This window comes from Pan troglodytes, chromosome 17 (genome assembly GCF_028858775.2).
Source record: "Pan troglodytes isolate AG18354 chromosome 17, NHGRI_mPanTro3-v2.0_pri, whole genome shotgun sequence".
Classification (NCBI taxonomy): Eukaryota; Metazoa; Chordata; class Mammalia; order Primates; family Hominidae; genus Pan; species Pan troglodytes.
The window spans coordinates 42,996,010-43,008,021 of NC_072415.2; the positions used below are offsets into that span (position 1 = coordinate 42,996,010).

The 12,012-nt window shown below is 34.9% G+C and overlaps 1 protein-coding gene across 9 annotated transcripts in view; it reads right to left on the bottom strand.

Moving 5' to 3' along the window:
• Positions 1-12,012, bottom strand: part of CCDC178 (coiled-coil domain containing 178) — a 503,110-nt gene that overhangs the window by 288,734 nt on the left and 202,364 nt on the right. For all 9 annotated transcript variants that reach the window (XM_001160604.7, XM_024351001.3, XM_063795580.1 and 6 more), the window contains 3 exons: positions 3,950-4,012; positions 1,933-2,094; positions 264-377 (listed from right to left, as the gene is read on the bottom strand). In XM_001160604.7, the coding sequence (XP_001160604.4) occupies positions 264-377; positions 1,933-2,094; positions 3,950-4,012 (339 nt within the window). The remainder of the gene's footprint in view (positions 1-263; positions 378-1,932; positions 2,095-3,949; positions 4,013-12,012) is intronic.

Below are 12,012 nucleotides of genomic sequence, written 5' to 3' on the forward strand. Positions count from 1 at the left end.
CAATATTAAATTTTCCTTGTATTTATCCTGATTAGGAGCTATGTCCCTGATAAACTAGACCAGTGAGGAAGATACTGCAAGAGAAAGTAAATGAAAACACAAGGACTGTGTGTGTGTGAGTGTGTGCGCTTTTATCCCTAGTCAATTTAGTGCAACCAATAAGAAATGAGACACATTCATTTAAAATTAAACTTGCTTGAATAGTTTTCACTGACATACATAAACTGTAAATTCAAAATTAGATTCTAAACTTAAATTCTTACCTCAGTTTCTATTAATGCATCAAGGGCTTTCTTCCCCTTTTTTCGTAATTTTTTCTTTACTTTTCCCACCTTTCTTCTAATAAGATCTTTCTGATCAATTATATTATTAAGCATCTAGAAGACATTCAGATATTAACATGTGCAGCATTTGCAACCCAGTTATCCTCATTTAGGCCAAATCGTACTTAAGTGACTATTTTAATAACAACAGCATTTATTTTGGCAAATAAAGGGAAAGAACCACCACACATAAATTACAGAAATATACTGTATATCCAAAAATTTCAATATTCTATTTGCACTATGTGAGAAAGCCAAAATCTAATGAATTTTAGTTAAGTAACAAAAATAAATAAGCTTACATAGAAAGTATGAATATTTGTTATAATATTTGTTTTAATCAAAACTAAAACTCCAAATACAAATAGTAAGCAATCACTACCAAAAAGTATGTAAAAACTTATTCTTCCTTACTGTGTGCTAAATTATTAAGTCTTATAATTTATTAACTATTAAAATATAATCAAACCAAAAATGATTACTGAACTACAAGAAGATGTAAAACCATGGCTGTTATAAAATAACAGGAAACAAAGATCATTAATCTTTTCTGGAATTCATTATTGTACTCAGATAACCTCACTTAGGCTTTTGATGCAATTAATAAATTTCCATCATTAATGTAAGGGGGAGCCATCATTAAAATCATTTATCCCACTAGATGTTTGTACTGGTTATACATTCTTTGCAGGAGCATGATGATAGCATTTAGAAACTCTAAATACAGTGGTACTCGGAATTTGTTGTTTCCATGCTTCATGACCTTATACACGTTGCTCAGGCTCTTTAAGCACAAGCTTTCTCAAGTCTTTGATACCAGTAAACTCCCTCTTGCCTATTTCATAGGAAGGCTTTGAAGCTCAAAATAAACTTTTAAAATAGAAACACTTTTTAAATCACAATTTTAAGAAATAAAGACATTTTGAAAATTATCAAAGACTAAAAATATAAAGTTACATTATTATTTGCAAAGGAAAAAAGTTCTGGTGCCGAAATGTCTCAAATAAATATATGTATGGCCTCCCTGCAGGGAAGGACAAGAATGTATAACTCTTGCCACACCCTCTAGTTCTCCAAAAGACTAATGACAGGATTAATACATGTTTTTCGACTAAATTTTTCTTTGGGAAGGGCTAGTGATATCAGTTACTGCCATAAACTTGTAATTTTGAAAATATTTTATCAACATTTGCTTTATTTTTCATCCTAGCTGTCTAAACATCTACATGCATCAAAAATTTACCATGAAAATGTCAAGATCCCTTACATTTTATATGCAAATGAGCACAACTTTAGGATTTCATTAAGAAGGAGTGAAGACTTTGAATCAAGTTTAACATAATGAACGTTCACACCAGATAAGTCACTACTCACGCACTTGAAACCTGCTTTTCCCAAGTACCCTCTAAGACTATGGGGTTCTAGATAATAGCATTAATGGTCTTGCTATAGAGTTTCACTGCAGATCAAGTTGTGTGGTCCTGAAATAGTTACTTAGTTTGCCCCTATGTGAAATCATAATTTCCCAAATGATAATGTAAAATCACATGCGTAACTTACTAACGTATATATTTCTGCACATTAATTTTTGGATTAATTAAATGCTTACAACAGAATGTTCTTTGTTGAGAGTTCTGATTCTTTCAGCTTCATCTTCTAGTTGAAGCAGAGGTTTCTGTAGTTCTGCCAGTGACATGGCACATATTGCTCTATTTTTTATAAGCTCTTTCCGCTCAAGTGCCTGGACTTCGTAAATGGAATATAGTTTTTTCTGCCAGCAAAGATTTTAAATAAATCATTCAGTTATTAACTTAAACATTTATTTAGCCTCTTATTCAGTGACAGGCAGTAATATTTGTTTTTATTTGAAAATCAAATAATACAATAAATGTCACCATAAAAAATGGATACGAATGTAATATATATTACATATATTATATTACATATATTATAATATCAAAAAATCTCATGGATGTAATATAATATAATATATATATGCTTTTTTTAAATTTTTTGAGGCAGAGTCTTGCTCTGTCACCCAGCCTGGAGTTCAGTGGCATCATCTCTGTTCACTGCAACCTCCACCTCACAGGTATAAGCGATTCTTCTGCCTCAGCCTTCTCAGTAGCTGGAATTACAGGCCTGTACCATGCCCGGCTAATTTTTGTATTTTTAATAGATAAGGGGTTTTGCCATGTTGGCCAGGCTGGTCTCGAACTCCTGACCTCAAGCGATCCACCCGCCTTGGCCTCCCAAAGTGCTGGGATTACAGGCGTGAGCCACCACACACGGCCGAATGTAGTATATTTAAAGATAATACAGTTATTGTTAGAAGGAATGAGAGAAACACTTTAATAGACAATAAAAATCAAACATTTAAAAAAATATTTCCCAGCCCAAAATGTCAAAATCAATCATTCTTAAGTAAGGATTGGAGGACACCAAGTTAGAGAACACACTAATAACACATCGTGGAATATATGCAAGTACTGCAATATAAGACAAAACCAACTAACAGGTCTTTCCAGTTAGACACTTAGAAATAAAACATACGTATAGAAATAAATGAGGAAATTTAGTGTTTTGAAACATATAGAAGCAAACACTGCTTCTATGTTTGAAAATGCCAAATTTCATAACAGAAAAAAATTACAAAATTTAAGTTTACTTCAAAGAGAAGCAGAGGTGTAGATCATCTCAAAAAACACTGTTAGGGCCGGGCGTGGTGGCTCACGCCTGTAATCCCAGCACTTTGGGAGGCTGAGGCAGGCGGATCACCTGAGGTCAGGAGTTCGAGACCAGCCTGACCAAAATGGAGAAACCCTGTCTCTACTAAAAATACAAAATTAGCTAGGCATGGTGGTGCATGCCTGTAATCCCAGCTACTCGGGAGGCTGAGGCAGGAGAATCACTTGAACCTGGGAGGCAGAGGTTATGGTGAGCCGAGATCGTGCCACTGCACTCCAGCCTGGCGACAGAGCAAGACTCTTTCTCAAAAAAACAAAAACAGAAACCCACCAACAAAAAAAACACTGAAACTGTTTTGACTCTTGTTTTTTTTCTTATAATAATAATACTAATTTCAAATATGTAAGTATTTCTAAAGGGGAGGCATTCTAGAAACATGGCATGGATCAAAAAACCCAATCTGGATTCCAAAGGATATGCAGGTGGTAGATAAAGATTTTAAAAATTCAAGTTGTTTTTGCCAGCTTACACGCTTTATTTTCAAAATCTTTATATGGAAGTATCAAAGCATATTTTTCTTTCATGGTTAAATAAAGAAATCCAAGTGAAAGACACTAAGAGTAAAGAAAACATAACATCACCACAAAGCAAACTAAAGAGTCAGACACTTAAAAATAAGATCCCACTGCTCTTTTACTAGACTGGCAGAAATTCCCAGTATGCCACAAAATGAGATATGTATATGGGAGGTCAATTTCTTTATGCGTGATCAGACACTGCTGGTTGTACACAGAGGGCAACTGTCATCAGCTAAGGAGAGAAAACTGCTGGCTTGCAAACCAAGTAGTGACAAGATGCCTCATTACAGGCAAATTTAAAATGCTAAGTAAAATGCAAATTAAAGGAAGAATAAAATATTAAAACCAAATCAGTATTACCTGAAGCACCATTCCAGCAGCCACTTCACCTTGAGTGAGTTTTTTCAGGAATTCTTCTCTACCCTATATGTTAGGAAATTTTTAAAATGAGGATTTTCTTCATAAAACATCAAAAACATTTTTTAAAACAATTGCTAATATAAGACACATTTTTAATGTTTCAATATAGAGTAAAATATTAATTATAATTTATTATATGTATTTTTAAAATCCTGGTGTTTTTCGAGGTAAAGTAATTAAGTGGTACAGCACCAGGAATTAGACTACAAAATTTCAGTCTTTCCAGTTTGCATTTTATAGTCCTAAACTTAAAAAATCAAAGTAATAAGAAAGTGAAACAAGGTAGTCATCAATTTCTCCTTTTAAAAACTATCAGTTTGTTTTTAATATTACTTTCTGGAATAAACACAATCAACTTTCAAAACAAGATAGATGCAAGTCAAGTGTGAAGTGTGCAAAATAAGAGCAGACTCTCCATTTAGCTAGAACAATTCCTTTTTTTTTTTTTTTTAATCATACCTTTCAAGTTTGTAGGGAAAAAATTTGGAAAAATCTTTTCTTTGCTACCTGGAAAAATTGTTGTAAATTGTTCATAGATTTGCTTTAAATTATCACGCAAAACCAGAATTGGAAGTAGTTCATAAAGTTCCTTCTGTCTTAAAATTACATCTTGGAACCCCTGATTTGAGGGAGGAGTTGGCTGGGATTTAGGATGTCCTCCAGATTCAAAAGATATATGTATGTGTGTGTGTGTGTGTGTGTGTATGTGTGTGTATATATATATATACACACATACACACACACACATAGTTTTGCAAGGAGGAACAATAAAAATTCAGAAATGTCTCTGATACCCCTACTTCAATACTGAATCCCTCATCATATCCCAGGGTCTATAGAGACAATACAAAGAAACAAGCCAGCAGGCCTCTGCTCTAACACTTTCTCTACTCAATATAGCAAACCAGCAAAATTATGTTCACCTCAAGCAAAAGAATAATTCCAAAGAAGGAAACATGAAGGTGGTAAATAAAGCAGTAACTTTGATATATCATTTTACTTAAGGATATATCTACATCTAAAATCAATTTATGCAACAATACGTTTTGATAATTTTAAATAAATTAGCAACCTCTTCTAACATGATAGCAGATACAGCACAGTTTTTCAGTTTGTTTATTATTTAATAGAAATGGAACAAAATTCAAAATGGCTTTGTAGACTGGAGAAAAATATATCATATTCCAAAATAGCTCGATTTGACCTTTGTCTGAAACTAATTGAAAAATGTGTATGTATGGGCATGTGTGCTTTTGTTGTGTTTTATGTGTTAGAGAAAAGACTTGGTGAATGAGGTGAAGCTGAAGAAACAAACAACTCTTAGATTATGCAGAACCTTCCAGGTACATTAATAAAATTAGTGAAGAATGGTAAGCAAAGTGTGTGTTTTAGATCACTCTGGTTACAATATGGATTGATTCATTTGTGTTTCCTTAATATTCACTCATCCATTCATTCTTTGAAGTTTTTTTGTTTGTTTTTTTAATTGTCAACTAGTGAGAAAGCAAGTTATTATTGAAATGAATTCAAGTCACTTAAATTGGATAAATTAATATTGTTTGAAAAGAACTTGTGGATGTGTGGCTTGGAAAGAACTGCAGGCAGTATATGAGAAATTTAAATAGATAAGAAGCCTGAAGCTGCAAGAATAAGACACTTGTATTTCTCTGAAAAGAAGAAAGATACTACATTTGAAATCTGCGTACAAAACCAACTCAGCCTGTTACCAGTGGACAAATTTGTACACTGCGTGGGCAAAACATCTGGAGCTTCTGTCTAGCGTCTCAAAGAACTTTACCAAGCTCCATTTTCTACCATGCCCCCAAACCTCTGTGATCCAGACAGCCAGGTTAAATGACCAGTCACCAGGAGAGAAAGTATTTATCACTGGCTGGGCTGCCAATTGCATACTTACACAAGACCCAACACCACAGGGAGTGTTTCCAGGCAGATGCTCAAGGCCTTCCTATGAGACGGTCCTCTTTACAGAAAATGGTCTACCCAAAGCACTGGGAAAATGCCAAGAGGCTAGACAGTTTCTGAGAGAACTACTGAATACTTCCAAAACACCACAGAGTACCCCAAAGACTGATATAGGGAGAGCTCTGATGGTCAAAGGTCTTAGATTACAGGTCCAACATCTGAGAGAGGGGATTTATTTGTTTTCCCATCCTATTATCACAGGCATTGTTCCCTGTAAAGCTGACTCTAGAGTTAAGTTTAGTGTATAGGATACTTATTAAGGAGCATATTTGGAATCAACTCCTGTGGACAGGAGAGGAACGAAGCAGGATTGGACAGAGACATAGGCTGAGCTGCCATAGACTCCCAACAACAACCTCGATCAACCCCACAGCAAACCATGAGCAATAATGGACCGTCAGATTTGCCCCAAGTTGGACTAAGGTAGCAAGGCTATCATTCTATTTTTATTGGTCATTAAATGTGAGCTACCCCAGGAACAGGAATGACCTTAAGCAAAGTGACTGAGATGATTCCTGAAGGAGAATCTGGGCAGTTACATTCACATAACAATATAAATGCCATGTGTTCCCTCAATGATAAAACTACCATTTGTACTACTCCTAGTAATGATGGCTAAGATACATTATATGCTTTCTGGTAGAATTATCTTGTCTTAACTTCACAATGAAATCTATAAAATAGTTATGATTGTCCCTTTTGCACATAGGAAAACTGACAGAGAGATTACATAAATTGACCAAGCACACAAAGCTGGCAATTGATGGAACCAGGATACTAATTTACACAATGTGACAGAGAGCATCTCAGTGACACCCAGATATGTAGGAACCCTCAAAGTTATAGGAATATTTAATGTAGAGCCTTCTGACTCTCATGTGCCCCTTTTCTTGTAGGGCCTCCTTTAACATGAGGCTTTCCAGGCAAATGGGACACCTCTTTGAATTCTGAATCTTAGCCACCTATAGTTGAGATTGAAGAACCGAGACTTTGGGTGAAAGGGTTCCAATTAGCTAGTGATGCCATAGTTGGTTCTAAAATGGAATCTGCTAGAAACTTATGGGCTCCTGGGGAGATACTACCTTCATTATTCAACATGAATTATGTAGCTGCTGAGAAAAAGCCAGGGTTAAATGAGTTCAAATTACCAAGAGGAAAAATGTCACAAGAACTATAGTGTGGTCTGCTTAGTGAAATACTGATTGCCTACATTGGGCAAAATCCTCTAACCTAAGGCTATTTTATAATAACATGTTGAATAGCTCATGTAATTTATCGAATGCCATACTGAGAGAGAGAAAAACAGAATGGCTGTGTGAGTGCTCAAAGTATGTTCTCCACTGAATATGCATCACTTTCACACCATGGTAAAGTTGAAAAACTGTAAGTGGAACCACATTAACTCAGAGGCTGTGTGTGTGTGTGTGTGTGTGTAAGTTAATTATTATATCCATTAGTGAAATAGCTATTATCCACTTTCAAATATGATAAAACCAAGGTCTAAGGTCATGGAATTTGTCACAGGACCAGTCTTCAAACATGTATCAGCACCAGGACTGCCTGCTACTAGAGCCTGGACACATTCTACAGCTCTTCACAGTAAGCTCCCTCCTCTATCCCCTTGGCTGCTAGCACTTTGTCTGTTATATAATATTTGCCAAATGAATAATTTATTGAGCAAATGGGTTTATGATTAACAAACAAGCTTGCTTTTGATCTCTAGGTTGGGGAATTAAATTGTAAAAGTTCCAGATTCTTTCAAATTAAAAAGATGTTATTTTTTTAAAAAAATCTTTATATGAGGAGAAGCTCAGGGCCCATTACAACGTCACAATCACATTTATATATAGCATCTTTAGGATGGATGATACAACAAGGCCTTTGAGATGTTTTTCCTGAGATGTGGAGAGATGGGACAGGTGGTAGAAAAGACAGTGAGGTTGATTCTGACTTAGGATTGCATGCAACATATATTCCTAAAGTATAAATACCTGAAAAAGCACTGAAGGAAGACTGCCTTCTCCAGAAACGTGGCCTGTGGCCCAGCTTGTGCTAAACGTTCAAGTTCTTCAAATTGCCAATTCATTGTAAAGGGAACGAAAGCCCAGAAAAATTGCCACTTAGCAACTGTTCCAATAATGGATTATACTAAGGATCACTGATAGATTCTAAATCCACTGGTTGAAATGTGTTGGGAAAAAATAGCCATGTATTCTTAAATATCACTCAATTGATTACTTATTAATTACAATGGGGAAATGAATACATTTCTTGACCATAACTTTAACCAACTGATCAAACTTAATATCACTGATAATGAGACAAACATAGACCATGTGCTTGTGGACACAATATTATATTATTATAATTATGTTATATTCCTGCCAGATGTGTTTAACTTGTATCTAATTATGAAGAAACAAAAGGATAAATCCATATTGAGAAAAATCCTGCAAAGTAACTGGCCTAGACTCTTAAAAATGTAACGTAGTGAAAGACAACTTTTTTTAAAAAAGGTAGAGATTTTTTAAGATTAAAAGAGACTCAAAAGTTATAACAGATAAATACAATGCATGGGGCTCAATGACATATACCAACCAATTGAAATAGAGAAATTTGCATGTAGACTATGCATTTGTGCTCATTATCTAATTATTGCCTCTTAGCTCCAAATCTACTGTTTTTAACTCTGATCTGTGATAATGGAGGTGGATCCTGTGAGCAGTTTCCTTTTGCAGTTTTACTTTTGGAGTAAAGCTAGGCTTTATCAACAGAGGGCAGGGGACAGGCAGGCAGAGCTGCAGCAGCAAGGGGCACTGTGTCCTGGTTCCTTGTTCCAGTGGACCGTTGTTATTTTCTCCATTCTCCTGCAGAACTGCCACCAGCTGGTGTGTGGGGAGGTTCTCTGCCCACAAACTCCATTCCACCTCCATCAAGTCTCTCCAGCAACACGCAGATAGCTGCTGCTGAACCCTGTGTTGAGACACAACCCCACCCTCTCCAATAAAGCTTCACTCTGCTTGGGAGAGAGCAGCCTCTTCCATGCTTGTTCCTTCTTAGGGTGCTTTCTCTCAGCCCTCCAGGCACTGGCTGCTGCCTACGTTTGCTATTCCTGTGTTCTTTAGAACAGAGATGGCAAACATTTTTTGTAAAGGGCCAGATAGTAAATATTTTAAGCTTTGCGGGTCATAAGGTCTCTGTCACAACGACTCAATTCTGGTTTTGGAGAAAAGGAATAAAAGAGATCAAAGGATCACTTTGAAGAGCTTGGAGGAAGCCTGGAGCAAAGGAAGTGACAATATCTCAGAAGCTGGAAAGAGGGCACATTCAACAGTCACCTTTGACCTGCAGCCTGGTTTTAGCAGTCACAAACCAGAAGGTGGCAGCAGAGAGCTACACCGCTGGAATAGATTCCTGTACTAGGACAAAAGATAGCTGAAAGGAGGACAAACAGTCAATACTGAGTCCGGAAACCCACATTCAAAGAGAAAAAGGGAGCAACACTACATAAACAGATCTAACATCAGAATCAAAGAAATGGCTTCAGTTTCATTTCCAGTGACAGAGAAGCACTAAGAGCAAAGTTAGAGAATTTATGTTATGTAAGGTTTGAGATCAGGAAAGGAAGATGGATACTCTAAAGAATTACAATCTTAAAGCAAAATTTGAGATATGTTTAAGTGACTATGGGCTGGACTGAATTAGTGGGACCAGGTATCTCTGGCTATGGTTGTGCATTATTAGGAAACATTTTGGTGGCCAGGACCCTAACAGAAAGTATAGGTGGCAGCCCAACCTGGTTCTATCTGAAAATAGGACATGACACTATTTTATCTTTCTTTTTGTACGAAAGTATATGTGTTTCTGGTGAAATATTTTAAATTACAAAAAGAAATAATACAAATATTCAAATCCACAGATACGCATTTTGACTTTTTGGTGTCATTTCTTTTTTAGGTCCTGAATTTGAAGTTATTATTTCTGGTAGAGTCAGTCTAACAAGATCTTTCTCATCTACTACAAAAGCAGAAGTCTCATTAATTTTTAAAAATTCTACATTGAATGAATTTATAATTTATCTTAATACTCATAGATTTAAACACTATTCTATTATAGAGAAATTTGTATATTTAAAATTTCCTATTATATGTTATTAGTATATATTCATGGTTTCCACAAATATTTATTGAGTATCTGTATAAGCACTGTTTAAGCACTGGAATGCAGCAGTGTATACAAAATAAACAATTATTGTTGACCTCATGAACCATGTTTTCAGTGGCTGTTAACGTTAACTGTTAATAAACATCCTTAAACCTGCATCTCTGTTGGCTTTGTTCTTGGTTACTTTCTTAAAGTTGTATTTTTAGAAATAATGTTACTGAGTTAGAGATTATGAATGTTAGGTTTTTTACATCTATTGATGAATTGCTTTCCAGGAAAGCTCTAATTTACACTGAATTGGATACTTGAGCACCTATGAGTTGTTATAGCAAAATATCTTTACCAGTATCAAATATCAGTTTTTATATATGTAAAATTGGGATAACACTTTTTTTCATAAAATAAGTATGGGAGGTAAAAGAAGAAAATGTATATAAAGTAATATGCTTAAGGCATCACTCATATTAAGTACTCAACAAATAACTATCATTATGTTCAACGTGTTGTTTAGAACCCACGCATTTATCACAATTACTGGGAGACAGACTTAAGAGTAAAATATGTAGGTAAGTTGTTAAAGATTGTTTTTTTTTTATCCTGAACAACAAAGGTAGCCTCACGCTATAGGAGTATTTTTATGCTACTTATGCCTAATACCTTTAAGAATTTATTATTTGTCAGGCTCCAGGTTGAATGTTTTATACACAATATTATGTATTTATCACCCAAAGGTACCATATAGATACTGTTACATTTATTTAAGAGATGAGAAACCTAGACTAAGAAAAGTTAAGTATATTTTTAATATTCTTAGAGCCAATAATTAGCATAACCAGCCAGGATTTGAATTAAGAAACATCTGACTCTAAAGTCCATGCTTTTTCAATTGAACCACATTTCCTTTCAAACAGGAAGAAGAAAAGTAGAAACAAAGTTCAGATAATTAAACGGAAATACTGAAAAGTCAACTTGCCATCCAATTTCTGACAAGCAAAGTACTAACCCAGTAGAATGGAGAAGGAAATTATGTTCCCATATGATATTTATAGCAAGCTAAATAAAGTTTTATTATATTCTCAAATGTTTTGTACTATCAAGATCCATAAATGTTCAATGCTTTATTTCTATCACATTTTCATGTTTATTTACTTCCTCAAATGTGTCAGGAAAAACGAACTCTTCTGATGCTTGACTAAGGGGTTACTTAGCAGCCATTGTGGGACTTTAATCCTGCTGTACCTTCACACTATTTCTGTTTTCCTTGTATTCTCCTTCCCTTTTTCCTGGCAACCATTTCCCACTAATACAGATTACACATTCCCAATATTATGATTAATAGCAGATTCCTTTTCATTCAATTTTGGCAAAGTATTCTGCCTATGAATGGAGTGGAAAAGAATCTCAGTAAACAAAGACCAATGAAACAAGCAAAAAAACACCAGATCAAAGTTATAAATATGGAACAGAGAGAGATAAGGAAGTGATTATCCTAGAAACGTTCAGCATAAATAACTGAGCTTCTAAGCAGCTTAACTCAGAGAGAAATAAGAAAGTGTAGGGAACTCTTAATTATTTATTAAAAAGAAATAAATTTTATCAAGAAAAAACAACTTTTTTAGTTTGGAAATCTAAGGTCAATTACTTTTGTAGGTTTTTTTGAGCATACTGACAATATGACTAACTCCCTTATTAATTTGAAAAACCAAGAAGCAATGGTCAATCTTAGCCATTACTTTTACCAACCTTTATTAAAAGCCAAGGATGTGATAGCAATTCATAACTCAATAAAAGCTATTACATGTGGGACAAGAGTAATATGCTCCAGATTCGACATGCTATAAGGCATAAATCCTTTG